This window comes from Arvicola amphibius, chromosome 7 (genome assembly GCF_903992535.2).
Source record: "Arvicola amphibius chromosome 7, mArvAmp1.2, whole genome shotgun sequence".
NCBI lineage: Eukaryota > Metazoa > Chordata > Mammalia > Rodentia > Cricetidae > Arvicola > Arvicola amphibius.
This window is the reverse complement of record NC_052053.1, coordinates 121,652,647-121,677,526: the sequence shown is the minus strand read 5'-3', so window position 1 is coordinate 121,677,526 and position 24,880 is coordinate 121,652,647. Positions and strand designations below refer to the sequence as shown.

The window sequence follows — 24,880 nt, the reverse complement described above, 5'->3', positions numbered from 1 at the left end:
AGCCTCTCCTCTCCTGATCTTGCCCCGCCCCGGTTCTGTCCACGCAGATGCGGTTCCTGCAGTGAACCCACTGTCTTCAATATTTTATCGCATTGCCTCTCGCTTAATGACTGTATCCTGTTACTGCTGTTTTAGCAAATGACAGGCAGCCCAGCACAACGAAGCAAATGCGCTTTACCCGTAAGTGGTTCAACCGCCACAGCCATTGTGAGCACTGCATTATCATCTTGAGTGGGCCTCCTTCTCTATGCTGAGACTCCTCCTTCACAGAAACGGCTATTAAGGTCCCCATCAAGCCGTTTCAGTCAATACATAAATCGCACTTCGTGTTCTAATGATCGGTCTGTTCAATTGGAGTTTTTGCTTTTTAAAAGTGCTCAGAAGACTGTTGACAGGAGAGCTTTTAATGGTGGCATTGCTGAAGTGCCTGGGTGGGCTGCTTCACTTTGTAGGCTGAAGGACACAATTCTGTCAGAGAAATGAAGCAATCCTCCTTAAAGGAAGCCAAGGGTGTTGGACCCTCATAGGTACTGATTATAACACAAGAAACCGTCAAGGGCTGCTTTGACTGATGAAAATGGAGTTACGTACCACCCTTCTCTAGCTGGAATTTTTGCCCATAGCAAAATTGGTTTGGTATTTTGTTGTCGTCTAATATTTTTGCATTTGAAATATATTCAGGAAAGCGAACTATTTAAACAACGAAAGATAAACAGTGTAGGGGGGGGCTGCCTTGCATCTGTCAAGGACAAGTTGGTCCTTCAGCCATTTTCTTCCTAGTGAACCCCAATACGGTGGTATTTTGTCTTGTTTCTTGTGGATCCTGCTAGAGTTTGTCTACGCGTTCATAAGCATGTAGTCATGTGGATTCTCATGTTTTTCTTGTTTCGTTCTTGTGGGCGCTGCTTTAGAACTGACTTCCTTCTCCCTACTTGAACAGGTTTTATTAAACATCAAAGCCAAACCGCAACACAATTTCAGCACAAAAAGGCTGCAGTGTTTGCGGGGATATTGTTATATATCCATACACCTAAAACCATTCATTGAATCATACAGTAACATAGTAGACTTTTCTGTGGTTAAAAGTAGCCTATATCTAATAATGTAAGTTTTATTATTTTAAACTATTGTATCACACTGTGCATTTTATTTTTTTCTATTATATACTGGTTTGTTATAATTTTAAAATATGGCATTGTATTATAAAAATTGAAGTTTAAAAATATTTCTAGAAATATATATTTGTGTGTGTGTGTGTGCATTTTTAAAATCTAAGCATGGAGCTTCCGAAAAGGACCCGACTCTGGTGCCTCCAACGGTCAGATAAAGTTCTACAATCAAAAGAAGAAAGGTAACAGCAAACATTAAGATGCAAAGCCTTTTCAAGTGCTGTCCGCCAGCACCAGAATGTATTTGGCTCAGCACATTATGATGGTGTTTAATTTTGTGCTGTCTCTCCCTTTCTTTAACTTCCTGTACAGCAATGGCTACCATCCCTCTGTGAATGACGGTTCCAAAGCAATATATGTAATTTAGTGCTGGGTTGAGTAGGGGAGGCAAATACTCTGCTGGGGTGCAGAGGACAAGGAATTCAGTGTGGCACGGGCCAGGCTTTGTAAAGGACAGGGCTTGAACTGTAAAACCAAATACCGTCGAAGGTGCCTAAAATACACACATATATGAAGGTGATTTAAATGACGTGATCAAAGAATGGAAGGGACAGAATCCCAACTGAACCATCTCTCATTCCCAAATGAAGCTTCCAGTACTAGGAATTGGTCATATTTAATGACTTGTTAGCCACAGGAGTTCCATGGGAAACTCCAAACAACCCAGGTGTTTCCAAGGCTATAGGCTGCTCTCCCCAAACTGACTGTTGCTGAAGACAACACCTACCCAACTCACTGAATATAAAGAAGGTGCTGGTACCTATGTAGAACCTTCACCGCTACAGGGTCGTGCTCTTGGTACCAGAAAGTACTAGGAACACCACAAAAGGAGAAAAGTAAACACCAACCCAGCTCCAAATCCTTGGATCTACAGTGATTTCCTGCCTACAAGATAAGCTAGTGTAATAGTGGCATAAAGCTTATGAGAGTAACCAACAAATTCTGATTTAACTAGGGTCACTCCACAAGATGGAGCATGTACCTGACTGTGCTTGTCTGACCAAGAACCTGAAACTAGATAACCCAGGAAACATGGGGTAAAACCAAATATTAAAAGAACATAACAATAACATGACTCCTGATGATATTCTGCTATACTCATAGATTGTGTCTTGCTCAGTCATCAGCAGAGAAGCTTCCTTCCACAGCAGATGGTAATAGAGACCAGGCAGTGTGCAAAGCGTGAGAGACCTTGGAACACTCAACCCCAAATGGGGATGCCTCCATCAAATCCCTCCCTTTATTGCTCAGGGAACCTGTGGAAGAAGAAGCAGGAAAAGTCTAAGAGCCAGAGGGGGTGGAGGACGCCGAGGACACAGGCTTCTAAACACAGCAGGACTGATATACACACAAACTCACTGAGACGAGCAGCATGCACAGGGCTGGCACAGGCGGGGTCCCAGGGCTGAAAAAGGAGTAGACACATAGCCTCATCTCTTATCCAGAAGCTTCCTCCAAGTGATAACCACTTGGAGATGAAAATTTAGTTATCTCCGAGGGAGTCGCAATGGGAAAAACAATCTTAAGTGTAGACTGTATCCTCAGCAGTAGATGGCCAACAGAAGTTCCTTATTTCATAATGTCATGCTGGGGCCTTTCCTCCCTCCCTTCCTCCCTCCCTCCCTCCCTTCCTTCCCTTACAGGTCCTTTCCATATATATCATGGTTTCAGGTTTTGTGTTTTTGAGAGATTTCCTGAGTATGTGAATGAGTCTGTTTCTATCTGTATCTGACTTGAGTTCCTTTCCGTCTGCTTTTTTTTGTCCTATTTCACTGTGTTTTTTATTATTATATTATACTATTATCTCTTGTTTGTTTTCTAATGAGATACAGAAAAGGGTGGATGGAAGAGGAATTGAAGAACTGGGAGGAGTGGAAAAATGGAAAATCACAATCTGGATATATTATATGAAAAAAATGTGTTTTCAATAAAGGAAAAAATATAACCAAAGCCAGAGGCATGGAGGATAGCTTAGGTGACAGCAATGCTATGAGCAAAAGGAAGGACCAGAGTGAGTCACACTTGTCTCCAGTACAGTGTGAAAAGTTTCCCCTGAGTTGAGGACCTAGGTGAAGGTGGGTATCTATAATAGGAAGTACCCAGTGGAGTCTAATGGACAGACCTGGTCTGCAAGCTTGAAGATCTGGCTTCTGCCACTAATCAGCTTCATGTCCACAAGAAGACATTAAACGTACTGGGCAACAGTTACCGAGGTGGAATGGCACTTTCAGATAAAAAACTGTAAGGTAGCTCCTTATTTTATGTGATTCTTTTATGGTCCTTGATAAACTAGAATAAGGATTTTTACTCCATTCTCACACTGCAGGAACTTAATATATGTTCTGGAAAAAAAAAATCCTATAACACAAATTGACACAAAAGAGGCAATTATTGGAATTTAATCCAGTAAAGAATGACTGCCCTGATGTGCTGGATAGTTTTATGTCAGCTTGACACAGGCTAGCGTCATCTGGAAAGAAGAAACATCAGCAGAGAAAATTGCCTCCATGAGATCCAGCTGTAGGGCATTCTCTTAATTAGTGATTGATAGGGAGAGCCCAATCCATTATGGGTGGTGCCATCCGGAGCTGGTGGTCCTGGGTTCTATAAGGAATCAGGCTGAGCAAGCCATGGGGAGCAAGCCAGTAAGCAGCATCCCTCCATGGCCTCTGCATCAGCTCCTGCCTACCAGTTCCTGCCCTGTTTGGGTTCCTGTCCTGACTTCCTTTGTTGAGGAACAGGGATATGGAAGGGTGAGCCAGATAAACCCTGTCCTCCCCAAGTTGCTTTGGTCACGATGTCTCATCACAGCAATGGTGACCCTGACTAGGACATCTGGCCAAGGAGGTCAGGCACACTGGGAAAAGGAGCCAGCTTGGGTTGCGCTCCTCCTTCAGATGGAAGCAGGGCAATTAAAGTTAAAAGAGACAAACACTCAAGTTATTTGCATTAATTCTTTATCAACCATCAAAAGTTATACTAGGTTCTAGGGATCTAGTAAAATGCAAGACAGGCAGAAAAGGCTTCTATTTTAGAGAACTTATATTCTAACAAAAAAGAAAAAGCAGAATTTGATGGTTTACCAATACTATGTTTGTGCCTTTCAGAGAATGAAAAGAGGGATAGAGGGGTGGCCCAAATGATGAAGTGCCTGCCTCATGAGCATCAGGGCCTGATTTTGATTCCTAGACCCTAGTTAAATGGCTGGTGTCGCAGCATACACTTGTAATCTGAATGCTGAGGGGACAGAGGCAGGTGGATCCTTGGGGCTTCTAACACAAGGTATAGGTTTGTATACCTTGCCCAAAATAAAAAAAAGGAAAAAAAAAGAAAAGCACCTAAGACATGACACCAGAGTTTTTCCTGTGGTTATTACACACACACACACACACACACACACACACACACACACACAGAGAGAGAGAGAGAGAGAGAGAGAGAGAGAGAGAGAGATTATAAAGAGAACCAGCAGGATGGCTAAGGGTACAGAGGCTTCTGAATTCCTGGAACCCACATAAAGAGAGAACGGAGTCCACAAAGTTGTCCTTTGACTCCACACACGCGGTGATGGGCGTCATCCGCACACGCAGTGATGGGTGTCATCCACACACGTGGTGATGTGTGTCATCCCCTATACATGCATAGTCTTAAAAGTTCTCAAAAAGAATGAAAGGCTAAATGTACAGCAACTAGGAATTGACTTCATCTGTATTGCATGTTAGTCATTCCTAGGAATTGTTAAACATGTCAGTTGACATGAAGAAATATGCATGGTATGCTATGGACAAAAACAACAGAAATGTGGAACACAGTATAGAAACATTGTGTGTAAAGCAGGAAATCTGTTTTCTCCTCATCCAGTGATTGCCAGGTGCCATTTCTATACTAGGCTGCTTTGATGTGTGGTAACAAAAGATAAACATGATCCCTGATTTTTTTAAAAATTTTATCTTATGTGTATTAATTAGTGTTTTACCTACATGTGTGTCTATGCAACACATATGTGCCTGGTATGTGCCAGAAATGGGCTCTGGATCCCCTGGAACTTGAGTCACAGTTGCCTGTTAGCGGTCATGTCTGTGCTGGGAACTGAGCCCGGGTCCTCTGCAAGAACAGCCAGGGCTCTCAACCCCTGCACCATCTCTGCCTCCTGATTAATTTTTCCCCAGGTTTTAAAACTGTTTCCTTTTGCAATGATCTTAATGTTTTTTTCTTTTGAAAAACAACTTGTTAAAGTTTAAAAGAAAATCCACTCATGTGTGATACAAATTTGTTTTCTGAATCATCATTGACTGTACAAATGGAATGAGGGATACACAGCTAAAAATGGCAGTCCTGCCTTTTGTCCAGTCCAGGTCTTAAGCAAGAGAGGAGGTGGCCCCAGGACACCAGCTTCCAAAGTGGCCAGGACTGGATTCTGTCTGGCACCAAAGCAAGTGGACTCCTGCTGCTGAGATCTTGTATCTCGGTCTGTTTATAGCGTTCCAAAGGGGTGGATCATTCTAGCCTGGTGTCAGTTTACACTTGCTGTATGCTACTGGGCGCTTTTTATATTCCTGCTGAAGTTGCCTCTCCCGGAAATCTCTGTCATTCCATGAGCTCTGCTCCCTGCCTCTGCTCACAGCTGACCTCCGTGGTTTGACAAACAATGTCTTCTGGTTACATTCAAAGCAAGTTTGGGGGTGAGTTCCTGGCCAGGGCTTTGCCTCCCGGTTTCCCACAGATGAGTTGAAAGGGGAGGAGCTTACACAAAAGACCTGGTGTTGTTTTCCTGTCTCAGGGCTTCTGATCACATGAGAAGTCTTTGCTCTACTGTAGGGATTATACTCCCCTGGCTTTTAAGTGCTGGATCTTTGTGTGTATGCTGAAGAATGAGCAAGCAGGTGAAATCCAGAAATTTCTATTTTTTTAAAAAAAACATTCCGTGTTTCTTATAAATTAAAATATAAAAATAAATATATAGTGATTCAAAAACCAAAACAACAGCAACAAACTGACCTGCATATAATCCCTTTCCCAGTGAACATGCTGGTATCATTTCCTTCTTTGTCTTTTTGGCTCACACGATTTCTCAGCTTTTCTTTTAACATTTACATAGCCTGTTTATAAATCTCAAATGGCCTGCGCCAATCCTGTAAAGCTATGAAGAACAAACTATTGGAATTACTTTACTTTTCCTAACACCATGTAATATTGGAATGTCAGTTTCAGGATGGCCCCTGCTGGGGGAAACTGCCAAGTAAGGGGCCAATATTATTGTCAATGGATGAACCCCAAGAGGCATTTTAGTACAGGGACCTCCTGGGGTCATTGATGGTTTTGACATTTGTAGTGACCTGTGGGAGGAAGAACAAAAAGGGGTCCCTCTAGACCAAATCACTCTACACTGTCCTTCCCATCAGCCTGGGAAGGAGATGGCTCTTCACCTTTGTGTGGTCATCACAGAAGGACACCACTTTGGCTCAATGTAAGCCGACAGACAAGCAGCATGCATGCACACAGAGTTCTCTTTTTACCAGCAAAACCTAGGTCTTCTGTGTTACTTTCTGTTACTGTCAGTGCTCTCTCCTGTGCTCCAGTCCTTTTCAGACCAGATCTCCCTACACCTAAGCTTTCTCTCAGACTTTGCCTCTGCCTTCCAGGCAGTCTGGATTATATCCACAAAGATGCCACGCAATTCCGAAGAACTGGTCTTCTCTGGACGCTCTTCTAGATCTTCATTTGTTGCATGGTCTGTGCAGAAATTATTTCAGTGCTCTCCCCTTACGTGACTGTTGATGGTCCCGTGTGTCTGATTCCTCTACCGGTCCTCTCGACGTTCACAGTGCCAATCGGCGTGCCTGTTTGTAATGACCAGCCTATTTTAAGCAACTCCTTCACCTCTCTACTCTTTGCCTGAATGTTCCCTCTACTTTAAAGTTTAGTTGTGCTCTCTTCCAGTTGTAAATCCACTGCAATGCCCCATCTTGCTTTAGACCAAGGTCAGCTCTAACTTACAGAGAAACAACGTAAGCCGTTTTGCCTGGTGCGTCTCTCGGCTGTGCCTTCCTTCCTCTCGTTCCCAGCATCTCCTGCTCTGCTGCCTCCTTCCTTTGGTGTCTTTCATTTTATTTTGTATGTTTCTTCTCAATCTGCCTGTACACATCTGAATCTTCACTAGAGTTTCGCAAACAGGCTTCTGTCTACAGCGAATGAGGAGTGGGCTGAGCACACGGCTTAGGGCACGTGGGAAAGAGTTCATCAATCTTGGATGAAATATTGAGTGCACCCAGGTTCAGATGTTGTCCATGCTAGCTCAGGGCTCGTTTATCGATCCTGCCATTTCTTTTGTTTGCATTCTGAAGCCCCACCTTTGTTCAAAAGGAACAGAATTCTCTGTGTATAATCAGGGAGAGGAAAGTTCTTCACTAAGTTTATAGTCAATCTAAATAAGCAATGAGTTTTAAAATGACGTTTTAGAGAAAACATAATCTAGACATAGTAAAGGTGAATTGAAGTTGAATTAGTTTCTTAGCTTGTAGCCAGTTTTAAAAGCAAAATACAATGCCCTTGGAGGGACTTGAGCACTGTTACAGGATTATTTGAATAGACCCTCCATCCTCCATTTTGGCAGGTCGTTGGGGTATTAATAATGGATGGCCGCTGTGCTTGGCGGTCAGATATATTATTCTTATCCATTTTTATTTCCCAAAGGAGCCTCTGGAAAAGGGCAGAGAGGGTAGATTTAAAACCACGTTATTGGAATTCAATACTTTTCATCTTGTTTCGTATGTCCGGGGCTTGCCAAAGAATGGTACTAATATGGAGAGTCAGCCAAGCATGGGGCAGGCAAAATACCACAATGGATTTTCCTAAGTGAGATATAAGCTGGATCCCATGTTTTAATTTAGGCTTTCAATGATCAACCTTAAAATCCCCAGAAAATGTCAGAATGTATGTTTATGTAATTGATCGTTTTGCTTCTTGTGGATGAAGGAGTTGATAAAAAAAATCCACCAAGGCAAATCATTTAGGCCAGTGAAAATAAATAAGAAATTATATAAATCAACTATAAAAATGTAAATGTACTAATCATAAGAAATTATGATGAGCTGAAATTCTAGTTACATAAAGTGAACCTCTGAGTGCTCAAATGCTCTTCCTGTGATTTCACAAAAGCCAGGGAAGCATGAGTTCAAATCCCAGTGTCATCACCACTCCCCCGCCAAGAATTGGAACCCACTCTCAGAAAGGTAGCTCATCTTTGGGTTTTATGTGAAAACGCAACAGAAGCCCGGTTGTCTATTCATCCACGCTCGGAAGGATGAATAGTGTTTCGGTTCCCACTGCTATGTCGGGTCGGGATGAATACATCTTTTCCATGCCTTCTTTCTTTAAGACTGCTGTCCTTGAAGCAAAAAGGAACCAAACACACACAGTTAAGTCTTCAGAACCAGTTTTGGTGATGTGTTGTTTTTGTTGGAAGCAGACAAGGAGTCCCTGGTTACATATGAGTCCTAAGCAACGGGGGCGGGGTGACCGGAAGTGAGTCAGTGGTATCTTTCCCCGTGGAGAGAATACTTCAGATCCACTGTGGGTCCTCAGCCTCCTTGGCATGCCCTGTGTATTACTAGGTGTCTTCTCAGCTTGCATTCCCTAATTGTCTATCATTTGTATGGCTCTAACTTTACTTCTTTGTTGTTAAACTTCCCTCCCCTCCCCATCCTTCCACCCCTTCTCTCTCTCTCTCTTCCTTCTCCTACAAATTGACAGTACAGCAGAAACCGTTTGTATGCTGCCACCTAGAGAAAGCATTAGGAATAGCTTTAATGACTTGTCCAGCATTTTCTCTATGAGCGTGCCAAAACACACCTTTCGTACAACACTTGTAACTTTTTTCTCAGTTAAAATATATCGTGACCATCTGATGCTATTCAATGTACTTTGGTGCTTTTTGTCTATATTTAGGGTCCGTACCAGTGGTTCTCAACCCATGGGTCGCAACCTGTTTTACAAAGGTCGCTTAAGACAACTGGAAAACACAGATACTTACATTACAATTTATGACATTAACAAAATTATAGTTATAGAGTAGTAACGAAAATGATTTTATGGTTGGGGGGGTCACCACATCATGAGTAACTGTGTAAAAGGGTCGCAGCATCAGGAAGGTTAAGAAATGCTAGTCTGTTTTTTTTGTTTTTGATTTTTGTTTCCCATCAGGTGACGATTGCATGAGGTTCAGTACACCTCTCTTTTGGTCCTTTAGTAGCTATTTTTTCTTATGTCGCTATACACTCTGATACTGCCTAAGTTGGTATGCACAAGTACAATATTCTAGGAATGAATTATTAGATCATTAGAGATAATGGGAATTTTCTGGGAGGCTGAGACTTGTTTTCCAGCCATTTCTGCCTGAAAGGGTGACTGACATTGGCTGTAGCATCTGAAATGACTGGTATCTCCCTTACAAGCTCCTAACCATGGCCTCTAAAATTAGCTTCTTATATCTCTCTGGTCCTTCAAGGGTTCATTTCCTGTCCTAGGCTCACAGAAAAGTTTCTTAAAATCCTGTGCCTATTCTATCAGTTCCCAGAGGCATGTCGTGGGTGTATAGAAGTCAACAGCACAGCTAGTTGCTATGGATGTCTGTGTGTGTGGAGGAGGAAGACACAGAAACATATCCTCAGAAGCTGTGCCATGGTCTTAGTGGTCAAACTATATAAAGTACATCTAAAACGAGGTTGACCTGCCCAAGGTTACAACATGAGTCAGCAATGAAGTCCCAAACAGAATTTTCACCTTTTCAAATGTTTTCTTAGTGAGAAATATTTGTGACTAAGTCCAGAGATAGCATTTATAAATGAAACAATAAGACTCTTCATAACTAGAAACACTCCCAAGAGCCTTTCAAGAGAGTTAGAAAGTTTCCAAGTCAAATGAAACAAATATAAATAACTAATAGGTATTGATAGTTCCCCTCCCCACAAGGGGGACTTTTAAATGATTACAATAAGGGTGAGTGATATAGTCAGATACACACAACCTCAAAATAATATGTGTATTTGTGTTTCTAGTGGGGAGAACTGGAGGGTGGAGGAGTAATGGCTTGAAACCACCATGCTTAGCCAAAGAAAAGCAACCGGTATGGCACACTAACCCTGGGGGGTAAATTGCAGTTTTGGCCCTTATTCTGAATGAACTGTAGAGCCTTCCCATCCAACTGTTACCCAGAGCCTAGGGCAGAGACCTGTGTCAGTCAGAGAGGGCTATTTCAGTGTCTTCGAGCCTGTACTTCAGAGTTTCCCACTCCCAGTCCAGTAGTCGGCCTGTTACCATAAAATAGCAGTTACTTTATGAGTTTTCAGAGATACACAAAAGAGTCTGTGTAATTCAAACTCAAGCTATTATAGGAAAAACATACGAAATAACAAAGCATTAGAAGTGAGAGATCCCCGAGTTTCCACTATCTTTATAGATTCGATCACGAGGCTTAGCCGTCTATGGGGACACAGACGAACAGTACATATGGAGGGCTGGAAATATGTCTTTCTGAACTCATCCTAAGGCAGAGTGACCTAAAGAGATCTTGTCTTTCATCTCCCCTTCCTCATCTTCAAATTGTTTTTTAATTAACACATAAGTAAATCATTTCCTTCTTTTCTTTTCCTCCCTCCAGATACCTCTACTTCCATGCCTTGCTCACTATCAAAATCTCCTAGCTCCTTTTTCTTCAGTTGTCACACACACACACACACACACACACACACACAACCTGGGTACATAAATACACCCTGCTCAGTTCCTTTAGTGTAACTTGTTTGTATATGAGTTCATGTTTGAATTTAGTGTGACTTGTTTGAATACGAATTCATGGTATTGGGTAATCAATTAGCGGATGCATCACTGGAGAAAACTATTACTCCTGCTCTTAACATTCTTTGGTTACCTACAAGTCTTTGCCTAGGGATGGGGCCCCATAAGATTCTTCTTCCCTGTTAGCATGACTATTGGTGTGCTTCCCAGGTCTTGTTTAGGCACTCACACTCTTGATGCATGGGTGAGATTTTCCAGTCATTTCTAGGAGACACAATTTCACAGCAGCTTCCTGGTGCTCTGGCTCCCACGGTCTTTACAGCTCCTCTTCCACAGTGTTCTCTGAGCCATTGGTGAAGGAGGCATATTGCAGGTGGACCATCAGGGCTGGGTACCCTGCCATCTCTTGTTCTCTGCATTTTGACCAGGTGTGGCTTTCTCTAAAGCTCTCCTATTATAAAGGGGAGTTTCTTTGATAGGGGATGAGAGTTACACTTGTTTGTGTGTACAGAGATAGCTACTTATAATGTGGTTAGGGATTATCCTGGTTTAGTAAGGTGGCAGCAGGAGAGTCTTTGTTAAGATTCATGACCTCGTTAGCACCTGCTGTTGGCTAGATTTCCAGTACCAGCTGTGATTTCCCTCCTATTGAGTAGACCTGAAATCCATTTAGAAACCTGGTGGCTGGCACCAGGATGAGTGCCGCCATTGCATCCAGTAGGGTTATTGTGCCGGGTTGGTTGCTGTGGTTTATAGGCACTGCAGCTTGGCTGGACTATTGGTTGCTTCTCTGCCTTGAAAACTTATATATCATCTCCAAGTACTATGAAAGCTTATCCTCAGGGAGGAGGCTCTCAGGTCAGACACCGAGCCGCTTCTCTGGTCTTGTGTCCAAATGCATGGTGTCTTCAGCAATAGGGACTTAAATTTAGTCTCTAGGAGGCAACTAAGGGCAATAGCCACAGACTGTATTATTTTGGGAGTCACTTGAACTCCCCTGACCCATAACTTGGAAAGAGTTTCCTCATGCCTCATGTAGCTGTTTTTGTTAGTGTATGCCTCTTGAGGAGACTTATATGCTTTGTATGTAGTTTAGGTAAATAGATAATAATATGATCCTTTATGGCTTTTTCAGACCTGATTTTATTTTCCATCTTCTCTCTCCGTTTGTATTGACCTACATTCCCCAAATAAAGTCTACCACCCCCATTTTAAATCACTTTTTATTTCATGGTTCATAAAATCAGTGAAACATTGTATATATGCGTGTGGTAGTGTGTGCTATAAAGATAAAATATAAAATTGTCACACTCAGCACTTGCTCTACAGGAGTCTACTAGAGCAGACAGAACTCAAAGAGCTAGACAGGAAGGACATAGAGATCACTGGACAAACAAAGCAAATATGTACTTGGCTCAACTCCAGCCATGTGAGCTGTTGCAGGGACTTTCACAGGATGTTCCTTGCAGAGAAGACCCTTGTTCATCATTGAATAGCCCTAAACTAGAAAGTAATCACAATCCCGTGGCCTTGTGTTGGCGAGAAAGAGAATTCAAAACTCGAGTTCCAGGTCCTTGGCATGACGTTGATTGCTTCTCTCGATACGTTTTGGTTTTTTGCTTATTCTGTGGTGGCCTATGAAAGGCAAAAGTAGCTACTGTGTGAGCTACACAGGGCACAGGGCACAGGGCACGCCTTCTAAGACCAAATGACCTTTCCTTTCCTAGATAATTGTTGATCATGTGGTTCTTGTTACATTTTCATTATGAGGACTTTTCACTTTAAGGAGGATTTTGAAGATAGTAAAGAAACTTATAAAGCCTCAAACTTTTATTAAACTATGTAAACTGTGATACTACAGTATAAGTTATTTAATCTCAAAGCCCTGATAAAATTGCCCGATGACACACTGCTCAGCACACATCTCTGTGGTTGAATGATACATGTAAAAACAAACAAATGAAATAGAGAAGTTGTGTTAGAAAAGCCTTCAAGCCTCATATTGTCCTAGAAATGATCACAACATTTGGGCAAAAGAGATTCTCACAAGTTGTTGTCTGGAGACTGAATATGAAGCATGCAGATCCTTGTCTAGGTCCGTCTGTGTGAAACTGGTAGTAGCCCTGTCCTTCCAATGCCTTGGGTCTTTGTTTATATGGCTGTAGCAGCCAGCAGGCTCCCACGGGTCTGCTGCAGCTTCAGTCAGCAGAGACACACGGCCCATCTCTGGCTCCGTGCTTTACCGTGAGTGGTACAGAGAGCTCCAGGGTCATGGCTGCCCGTGATCCAGAAAACGTAGGGCCACCCTTTCAGCACCTCTTCTCATTAAAACCAAGAGTGAATTCAATGGCAGTTTGATTTATTGGCCCAAAGCTGATCACTAATGATGTACCCCAGAGAGTAAAACTCACACCTATTTTTGAGGGTGCTCCCTCTGGTTTCTGAAGTATCGTATTTTCTTCAGCTGAATTAAATTCTGCAAACATCCTTTGGGACGTGTTCATTTGTGTGGCAGGGTCCTGCTGGTGTGCCCTTGCAGACACAAAGACAAGCAGGGCGTGTCTCCTGCCTTGGGGAAGATGGACTGGTCATGGAGCTGAATGAGTTAGAGCTACAGTTATAGCAGCAGAATCTTTCCTGGGGTCCCATTGCAGCCATCCTGTGCATAGGAGTTTACCACTAAAAAAGGATACCCGTCGTATGCAGATTTCCACAGTGCTAATCCTAACTGCCTTTCCCCACCCTTCCCATTGCTATACATTAGAGCTGTTCTCAGCGACAAAGAACAAAGTAGACACTAGAAAAATGTGTCTGCTGGAGGAAAAAGGAAGTGATTTAGTTCGTGGTTTGGAAAGACTTTATTTTTTTTTTTAAAAAGACAACGGCACCTCTAAAATCACAGGCTGTCTGGAAGATTGAGTAAAATGAGCAGCAGTGAGCAACAAAATGTAACGTGGCCGTGTCTTTCGTCCTGTAGTGATTCTGAGTGTCATGGGGACTGCAGTGTGTGGGTGACTTAAACAAGACAGTGGAGAGTGTCATTTTTCCCCAGCACAGCTGTTTCTGAGAGAAAGCACCTTACACATCAAGAAGTGTGAAGATACACTGTCCATCGCGTTCCTTCATTTTGGAGGTGACCCTGTTTTTTTTTTTCTACACTCCCCAGAAAATCGTGTATGAGCTCTGTATAAATTACTACATAAAATCTCTGCTGATACTCACAGTGTCGTGGCCTTCTATGCTTTTACTTTTTGAGAGATGTGTGAACCGCAACAAATTTCTATGTTCATTTTACTGTGGTGATGAACGTTTTACTATCTTTAACTGATCAGACAGAATTCACTTTCTTGTTTCATAGTCCTGACATTTTTGAACTGTCTTTAAAAATTATGGGTTGAAATGGGGACAATTTGAGTATCTTTTTTAAAAATGTTGTTATCCAAAGGCTATTTTTAAACTATTCTCAGTTTGCTATTTTTAGAGTCATCTGTTAATCTAATCATTCGAGGGAGCTCCAATGGACAGCTTTTCTCAGAAGGGATGGTATAAATGAATGAAATTCACATAGAATCATGGGAGATTTTAAACAAAGAAAGCAACTGGTAATATTGAAAACTTAACCTGAATTGTTTTATCTACTAGAATTAATTTTTTTTTAATTGTCAGTCTGTTAAAGCAAGACTCATAATGTTTTCAGTCACAAAGTAATTGGTAGCCACTAAGTGTAAAGAGAAGCATGGGTTCTACTTCCTGGTTAAGAAGAACATTTGTGGATGGAAGTAAATCTTCTGGATGAAGTTAGTTGCATTCTGTTGATGATAAAATCATCCAGCTTTCTATGAAATAGTATCCCATTGTCAAATAATATCATAGGAAGTTAGGTGTAGTAACTTTAATTTATTCCTACATACAAGACAGTGGTGCAAGGTGACAGTTCAAGCAAATGTCTACAGTTTAGCAAAGTTTGTCTTGATCACTTCGACTTTCTTTTCTGCCTTTCTTCTGCTTTTACAATCCCAAGGTCCTCTCTGTTCCTAGACATGGCTAACAAGGGCTAGAGCTGCACTAAGGGCTCTGTCTGAACCTGAAGTCATGAGCCTGAGTGCAGTGGTAGATCTTGCAGTAGTAATCCCATCACTCCTGGTGACCATTCATTCCAAGGTCCCATCACTCCTGGTGACCATTCATTCCAAGGTCCCATCACTCCTGGTGACCATTCATTCCAAGGTCCCATCACTCCTGGTGACCATTCATTCCAAGGTCCCATCACTCCTGGTGACCATTCATTCCAAGGTCCCATCACTCCTGGTGACCATTCATTCTAAGGTTTCATCATTCCTTGTCACTATTCATTCCAAGGTCCCATCATTCCAGGTAAGAAATTCTTGGAAACAGAGGAGTCTGGAAGTCAGATCATAAAGGTCTACATCAGAGAAAAGGCAGACACCAGCAGGAACCTGAGTTAGAATCAGATGGAAGCAAGAGACATGGGGTAATTTCAGAGTAAGGCAGTGAAGGATGTTTCCTAATTAGCCTTCCCTATTGAAGGATGACTACAGTACTTTATGTCTCTTTTACAGATGATGGAATAGGATCTATGTCCAGTATGTTACTTACATTTTCTTTAGAATCTTCACCCCTCTTGATTCAGATTCCTGCCCACCAGTAGTCTTTGCTCTATCAAAATAGAAAATGACTTGAAATTAACCACTACCTCTTGTGTTATTATAATGCCCTATGAATTTTAGCTCTGATATCAGCTTAATCAATCATCATCATGCTAAGTGCTTAAAAGTTCTACTTGTGGAATAAAATATTGTGTTTCCCCTTAATACCCTCAGTGGCAGATAAAATGTTGTGTGTATATATTCTTAAGATGGATGGTTGAATGGATAGATAGATAAAAATCTGACCATGAAGGAATGCTTCTCTTCCTGAAAAAGGATTTTCTTATTTATTATTTAGTTTCCTCTGGGTGGCAATTGTGTATCTACCAAGAGGATTAGTCACGAGACCAGTTTCCAGATGCCATCTGCTCAAGTCACAGGTGCGATGGAGTCTCAACAAGAACCATTTCCTGGGGCTGGAGAGATGGCTCAGTGGTTAAGAGTGTTGCCTGCTCTTCCAAAGGTCCTGAGTTCAATTCCCAGCAACCACATGGTGGCTCACAACCATCTGTAAAGGGGTCTGGTGCCCTCTTCTGGCCTGCAGGCACACACACAGACAGAATATTGTTTACGTAATAAAATAAATAAATATTTAAAAAAGAATCATTTCCTACATGGATGGGTTAGGTTGGTCCAGCACAACACCCGACCCTGTGCTTCCAATTCACCTGGTTCCAATTCACCTGGATAGTGAAGTACCTACAGGGCCTAAACAGTCAGATCTCTCTCCTGGAACTTTCAATTTTCAAGCAATTTCTGTTGAGAAGCAACCATTTTTTTTTTCTTTGAGACAGGGTTTCTCTGTAGCTTTGGAGCCTGTCCTGGAACTAGCTCTTGTAGACCAGGCTGGCCTTGAACCCACAGAGATCATCCTCCCGAGTGCTGGGATTAAAGGCGTTTGCCACCACTGCCTGGCTTTTATTTTTTAAAGTCTCTAATCCCTAGATTAGATTGCATTAAGTTAGCAGGTTCTCCACAATCTTCAGATAATATAAAAATCTTCCTTCATATAAATGTCCATGGAACTGGCAATTGTTAAGAAGCTAAGTATTAGATCTCTGAACTAATTATTCTATAAATAGTTTTTTAATATTTATGTACAGTGACAGATGAAAGCAAATTTTTCTATCAGTAGAAAGCAAATAGTTCAGAATTACTAGTTATTTTTCTCTTATCAAATCTTTCATCAGGTGTTCAATACAAAGTCTGTGTTTGGGGAAGTAGGTACACACTCACATATATGCACTGTACGTGTGTGTGTGCACGTATACACACACAGAGAGAGAGACAGAGACAGAGAGAGAGAGAGAGAGAGAGAGAGAGAGAGAGAGAGAGAGAGAGAGAGAGAGCACTTTTTATTCTACAGTCTGTGCATTCATATGGTTTTGGTCAGGCCAAGCAATTGGTAACAGACTAGAAGGCATGAAATAATTTATAGATTCCAGGAAGTTGCATCACACTATGCATTATTTAGTTTTATAATTTCAATAAGGGTTGTACATTGCCAGAATATTCATCAGAGGAAGGCCCATCAGTCCATCATAGTCCATCAGATCCTTTGGGAACTGTACCAAGGTCCTCCTTTTCTAGATATACAGGGGGATGGCTGACTGGCACCAGTGAACCCTTGGTGCCCTTCAAGGGTAATTTCTTCTGAATGGTTGCCTGGAAATCTTGACCCGTCACCTGATTGCCTACATTCCTACACTCACTATGAAGGAGTCAAATCATGTGTCAGAGGAATGGGTGGCATGGGTTTTGGCATGTGGTGCCATAGTTATATATAACCTATTGTGCTGGGTGCTGGGGGTGGGTGAGAAATTCCTTTTAGTCTATTCTGAGCAATCGACATTAGGATTATTTAAGCTATTACTAAATGAGTCTGGAAGATCTTTTTCCTGCTCTATACTATTGTCAAATAATCAAGCACATTGAGAAAGCCAGGAAACGATTCCCTGACCAGCACATCGAAAAGGGAGCTAGTGGTTTGAAAACCCCTTACGCTGGAAGAAGTGTGGGGTACAGGTCTCCAGACGTGGGTTATGAGTTATGAGGAGGTCTGATATGCTTGTTGGCACCAGTGCTTTCACGAAGGGAGAAGAGTTGCAGACTCCAGGTGCCGCCTCTTTTCTGGCCTCATTCCTCATTTGAACTTGGCTGGATCTTGTCCTCGTGTGTCATGGGTGCAGTGCATCAGAAAACCAGCGAGACATGTTTGTGTGTTTCCATATGCTGGAATTCACTAAACAGCAGTAAACTGGCTGAAATCTGCCGAGTGGTCTCCTTTTCTTTGATAGCTGGCCATTGGCAAGCTCAGGCTTTTTTTTTTTTTTATCACAATCTTAATGACAAATACTCACTTTTAGGTCACACGTTCTACCTGACACAGTAATTATATCTACATGTAGGTTATAGAATGGCTACAGATGGGTTAGAGAGACGACGGCCGGCAGAGCTCAGGAAGGAGGCAGAGCTGACAGAGAAATGTCACTGTGCAGGCAGGTATGGAGGTGTTAGATGACACCCCAGAGGCAAGCCAGGCTGTCTCAGGATTGAGTTAGACCCCAAAGGCGAGGTCCAGGACCATAGATGCCGATGAGGCCAGGCTGTGAAATGAACAAACAGGAGGGCTGACAGTGGCAATTTGAATTGGCTATCAGCAGTAGGGACTGAGCTAAACTGAAGCCCCAGGCACACAGGAGATCTCTACCTGTTGGTCCCATCATGCACACACACAGTGAGTAGTCAGATAGTCAGGTGGCAGGTTGGTGGAGACCATAGCAGCATCCTCTTTAGGGGTGGCGGTCCCTGGAAGGATGCTGCACCTTTCCTTAGTCTGTTTTTCTCTGATATGATTTTAATGCACCCGTGTATTCTTCTGCTCCCGGTATAGTTTGGTAGGTTTATATTATAGCTGGTATATTCCTGCCTTAGGGTTTGGTCTGTGCTTCGTGGGATATGCTGAACGGGGGTGTTTGTGTGTTTGTGCCCAAGGTGCAGTCATCCTGTATTTTTCACTCAAAATGGAGCCAAATGTTGATGGCAGATTAGAGTTACCTAGGGCAGAACACAGTCTAAAAACACTGTTTTATGTTTTATGGAGTAACAGAGCACGGCACAGCCTGATATCAACATGATGGATGTGCTTTCTATGATTATAATGATGTTATAATGAGCCCAAAGTCCTCTGGTGTGTCGACATCCTGCCTGGTCTAGCTGGCTTGGTGTGCCTCGCAGCAGGTAATATAACCGGGTGGTGGGCGCTGGGAAGCAGGTGCCCGTTGACATCGATGTAACTTTGCATGTATAAGAGGCCATACTCGACAGGACAATGGGCTGTCAGTAATTGTGTCTAGGCTGGCAACGAAGTCATTGTTTTTCTAGATATTTGAAGCGTTCTGCATCCGTTGGCTTAAAGAGACAGAGCGAGGTTAATAAACAAGCACCAGAAGTGTGAGAAGTTGGGAAGACTGTCAGGAGAGTTGCTGGAATGTTAGACATAGATGCTGTGCTGGACGGGGCACGGGGGACTGGGGCCTAGGAGATTCTGTGTGAAGTGGGAATAACCGAGCTGGAAAAAGAGGAGCTGGGTGGTACACGAGTCTTACTGACACTGTTACCCAGACGAAGTGATCACAGGGTTCAGAGCAGGGCCGTGGCAGAGAGATTCGTCGGTGGAGCAGGCCTGGAGGTCTGGAGGTTCCAGAATGGAAGGGGTCTGAGGCTCATCAGGGTGAATATGAGTATTGCTTAAGATGGAGGTATGGTTGGTATGGAGGGGGGAAATGAGAACCAGATGCGTTTGTCAATGTAATGTCGTTAAGTTCTTTGAAAGAATCCAACTGAAATCCATATCCATGAAATCAGAAGACAACCTTCCTAGCATAAAAAATTGTTTTGACATTGGGAGCAGGGCTCAGAAATCAAATGCTTCTCTGAAAATTTTTCCTTAACTAACATCCCCCAGTTTAAACACCAGCGATAGAATAAGACTGACAGACTTCCACTTGTATGCCACGTAGTTATTATTTTCGTTCTCAATAATCTCTTACACGGATCACCACATGATCCGTCATGGGCCTCACTTCCTGGATCTGTCCTCTGACAGCAAAGGACACTGGGGAACTTGTGAATCAGCTGCCACATCGGATGTGAAATCTGCCCACGTGATACTGTACGGAGGTGATCGAAACATGGAGTTAGTGATGTTTTTGATTAAGATTTTGGCTCTTAATTTTTTTTTTTAATTTTTGCATCTCACAAGTAGTTCCACATGCCAAATAAGGGTTGGAAATTTACATTTTCACTGGGATTTTCGGCGTTAAATTGTGGTGCGTTTTGGAGTGGCCATGGCCCCTTACACTGAAAATTTCATAGCTAATTTAGAATGGTCTGGGATTCCTAGGAAACACATTCTAGCCTTTCTCTGTTCCTAGACATTGGGCTGACACATCTATTCCAAAAGGCTGTGTGCTCAGTACAGCTGAGCAGCACCAGAGAGAGCAGCATCTGCTCTGTCTCTAGACCCCAAAAGGTTAATAAGAGGACAGAGAATGTCAGAATGAACTCCCAGCTGAACCTTCAGCTTGAATACCCGAAGGAACAGTGTAAAAACCCAACCTTCCCGCACACGTAGAAGGGTCAGTATAGATGAATATACCTACAACTGTGTAATAGAATGTGAACAAGAGCGGCCAGACACCTAGAACATGCTGCGGCTGGCCTTTGTGCCTGTCCTCCCCAGGATAAGATTATGCGGCCCTCACGCACTTGCTTTTCTTTGCCCCAGGACATTTGTGAAGATATTTCCGACCATGTCGAGCAGATCCATGCGCTCCTTGAGACGGAGTTCTCCCTGAAGCTGCTGTCCTATTCGGTCAATGTCATTGTAGACATCCACGCAGTTCAGCTGCTCTGGCACCAGCTCCGAGTATCCGTGCTGGTCCTCCGGGAGCGCATCCTGCAAGGGCTGCAGGACGCCAATGGCAACTACACCAGGCAGACCGACATTCTGCAAGCGTTCTCCGAAGAGACAAAGGAGGTAAGCGGCCTTGGGCAGCAAGTAATGCTTTGTCAGGTGTTTCCCTTTGAAAACATTTTTTGAAATGTTTTTGAAAAGGGGGCTTTTGACATACAACATAGTTTGTGTAGATGTCATCCGTAGACGTGTTAGCACTTTCTGACTTCCCACCTCCTTTTCAATTATTTAATACATATTTAACACTTACTATGTTCATGTGCTAGACACTAGAATATGATCCAAGCAGCATTTCTAGGGGCTGGAAGAATGGCTCAGCAGTTAAGAGTACCGACTGCTCTCCAAGAGAAAGGTTCAATTTCCAACCCTCCCATGGCAACTCACAACTATCTGCAACACCATTTCCTGGTGACCTGACACCCTCTTCTGGTCCCGGTGGGTACCAGATGTGCATAGTGTCTACAGACATATACTTGGGCAAAACACCCATATACATAAAATACACGCCTGCCCAATAAACTATTTCTGTTTGTGAGGAAGATTCAAATCTAGCAGGGGATGGAGAGAAATGAGCAAACTGTGAGAAGATGCTGCAGTAGGATGTCAGAGAAAGAAGCACCTGATTAACAAATGAAATGTGCTTGCCTCAAAGGGGAGGCGGGGTTAGATAGAAGAGGGCCAAGACAGAGGGAATGGCAGGATCAAACCCAAAGCAAAAGGGATGGGACTAAGGCAAAGCTGGGGACTGAAAGCAGGATTTGTGGAGAGTCCAAGAGAAAAGGCAGAGGTCAGATTATAAAAATAAACTTTTAGTGCCATAGTAAGAGAATTGAGTCTTAGGTTGAGGGCAAAAGTATTATTTGTTGAAGGAGTCTGTGTGTTTAACTTCTTGCTGCAGAAAACCAATCTGGATCTAGAAAATCAAGCCGGGGCTAGCAGAAAGCTGTACAGTCAGGTCGCTTTGATTTTCTCGTGTATTTGGTGAGTCCTTTAAACAGCTCATTGTTATTCTTGAGGAGCTACTTGAGAGTGGACACAGGGTGGGAAGTAGTCAGTGGCGGGTGCTTATGCTGTGCCCAAGGCCTCATGTTTAGTGCCCATTGTTAAAACAGAACAGCCGTAACAACAAAATCCTGAACTATGGGCACCTGACCCTAATCCAAATGAACTCTATCATCCTCAAATACAACTGACATATACTTAAGGAGCATTTGTATAGATATAGATGCAGGTAGAGATGCAGAAACCATGGACCGATATGTGATGCATGTCTTACAGTTCTCTGGCTCTTGATACTTAGTTTAGTACTTGGCTATTACCTTTTTTTTGGGAAAACATTCTTCAAGTTTATAAGGCTCGTGTAAGATTAAGGCACTTCTTACCAGGTGTTGTAGAATTCACTAATTTATTGGTGTTTCAGTGGCTGCTGAATTAGCAACCCCATGAAACAAATCTGCACCTATTTTAAACATGTTGTACTCCTACTGATTTTGATCAAAATAAATTCCAAATAAAGATGCCATTGCAGAAAACCCGTGCTGGCTTTAGAAGTCTGCGGGGATCCAGATCTGCTGTGTTCTCCTCGAAGTCTGCCAGCCTCCACCTGCGGTTAGAGCTCCTTGCTGTTGCGGCTGGAGCCGCGAGGCAAAAGTAGGGGCTGTGTTGGCTTTCAGATGCAATGGCTTCCCAAGTCCCAGGGGCTCTCCGGTGTGACTGCCATGGCTGTGGGAGACTCCAGGCTCCAGCTGACCGTCTTCCTGGAAACCCACCACCTGTGGACATATGTGCTGATGCAGATCAGGGGTGAGGGGTACTTGCCTGCATTGCAAAGGTATCTTTCTTCAGATTCGTCTCTGTCTACTGCTGGAAGGGACATGAAAAGTGATCCAAAGAAATTAATTTTATATATTGATTTGCTAAGTGAGTTGTTCACCAGATCTTTGTTATAGGGATTGAAGATACAGCAGTGAATTTATCCCTATTGTTTTATGCATTATAATTTGCATTTGACCTTGTAACATTCATGAAATGGAAACACACACAAAATGGGGAAAAGCAAATGAAGCTAAGTGATAACAGCTAATATTTTCCTGACAACGTCGTACGATTGCCTCATGAAGTATCCATTATGATTCTAATGAGGAATACTAAAAATGTATCTCTAAATTTTATTTGAAGCAGTTTGGTACATTTTTATTTTTGAGGACAGGTTTAGAATTATTGTAGAGAGACAAGAATACACTGTGTGTAGGGTGGAGAACAGAGGCCTTTTGCCGCTGCTTTGTGGATGTCTACACGGATCAGGCTCTGCCTGCTCTCACCGTTCACCATTCGGGAGCCCTTTCTAATCTCATTTGTTCATGACACCAGAGAACCAAGAGATGTTTCCATTTTTGCCAGTGTGCCAGAACTGAGACAAGGACAGGGAATTCAGATAACAGTCTCAGAATGCATTCAGTGGTGGGAGATTTGTAGGAAGAAAACAAAATTGTAACACTATACGCAATAAAGTAAAACACTGATAAACTAGAACCCATCCAAGGAAGGGGATTCATTTTCAGAATCCGTTTGAATTTCAGAGCCACACAGAAGAGGGAAGAGTGAGTTTGAAAGATGAGAAAGTGGCAAGTTCTAATTATTTGAGTCTTCTTCTCTATTTGAATATTGAGTAGACCGTATATAATAAACAAAATGGCAGGTATGTGATTAAAATCAAACAAACAAAGCAACTAAATAAATGCGTAAAAACAGCTCTTTGAAGTAAAGCTTAAATTGTACAAATCGTACAGTGGCCCTTGTTACCAGCGGGTCCTAGCGAGACAAAGCACTACCAGCCTGTGAGCCGCGTAAGGAGCAGCTCTCCCAGGGCATGCAGGTCCTATCGCTGTATGCAAATGTCTGCAGGTTAAATGAAGCAGCTTAAAGCAGATTAACCACTGCTATAGGTGTAGAAGGAGGGGCTGTTACATTAGACAGGTGACCTGGGAGTCAGTCATAGTGATTATCTGATTTATAATTTCAGTCTGCAGAAAATGAAAATTATTAAGAATTATTATGCGGTTGAATGATGCTGAAAGATTCTTTGTACATTTCCCCACCACCCATCAGAGTGACGCTGGCTTCACTTTTCCCTATCATACCCACTCTTCCTCATCCACGGTTGCTCTCTGGAGCTCGGCTAGAATCACAGTCCCTGGTGACAGTGACGGAAGGGCCGTTGCTCCGAGCGTAAGTGTGGGGGTAGGTGGATGGCAGGTTGGTAAGAGGACCGTGATTTTGTACGACAGAGATTAAAAACACATGGAGCATTGTGTAGTGAGATTGTAGCATCTGGAGAAGAGAGGAGGGGCAGTGTTGAATTGGGGGACAAAGGTAATGGGCACTGACCAGCCGAGGCCTCTGATATACCAGTGGAGCTTATTAACAGCAGCAGCTTCTGAGTTAGCACTGCTGCCCCTCCAGCTGCTGACCAACTCTGCTATAGTACCGAGAAGAGAGGCGAGAGCATCTGGGCCTCAGTGAACTTAATTACAGGCAAGAAACAAAGCCTGGTTTCTGTTCAAACTAGAAAAGACGCAAGCGAGGCTCCTTGAAGTGGGTAAGACTGAAGCCAATAATAAAGCAAATGAATCACCACCTACATACAGCACATCCTTCATTCAAGAGCAGCCTCCCGACATGGGGGTGGATCTCAGGAGAGACATTGCTGGGCAGCTCGGACATAGCCCTCAATACCAACAGTATGGGTGATACTTCTGGGTTCTGAGTGTGGGAAAACCATCCCTTGGTGCCATAGCTGTGCAAGACTCATTGCTGACGTATATGTCCGTGATGTGGAAGGAACCAGAAGAACTAAATGGGTGGCCCTTCCTGAGCAGACTTTAAATAATTGAGCTCATCAGTCATCTGCATGAGAAACTTCAGGGAACTTTTTTCCCCTTAAAATTGCCTCTGCAGGGTCGACAGTATATAGTATATATACTATATATAGTATATAGCAATAAACCTAGTCTAACATGGGCCAGGCCATTGGTTCAGTCCCCAACATGAAACCCTCCTCTCCAAGCAAAAAGCCACTGCATAGTAAAACCTATACTGGTTTTATTGGTCTCTTGTTGTTGTTCAACCTCCCTCTGCCCTGCCCCCAATGCTAGGGATTAAGTTCCAGCCTTCAAGAATTCTGAGATAGCATCCTACCCTTGGATTATGTTCCCCATCCCAAGATACTGTTTCTGCTTGACGATTACTTTTTTTTGAGGGATACATTTTTT

The 24,880-nt window shown here is 42.9% G+C and overlaps 1 protein-coding gene across 2 annotated transcripts in view; it reads left to right on the top strand.

Moving 5' to 3' along the window:
- Positions 1-24,880, top strand: part of Akap6 (A-kinase anchoring protein 6) — a 410,870-nt gene that overhangs the window by 147,864 nt on the left and 238,126 nt on the right. For both annotated transcript variants that reach the window (XM_038336827.1, XM_042055440.1), the window contains one exon: positions 20,421-20,672. In XM_038336827.1, the coding sequence (XP_038192755.1) occupies positions 20,421-20,672 (252 nt within the window). The remainder of the gene's footprint in view (positions 1-20,420; positions 20,673-24,880) is intronic.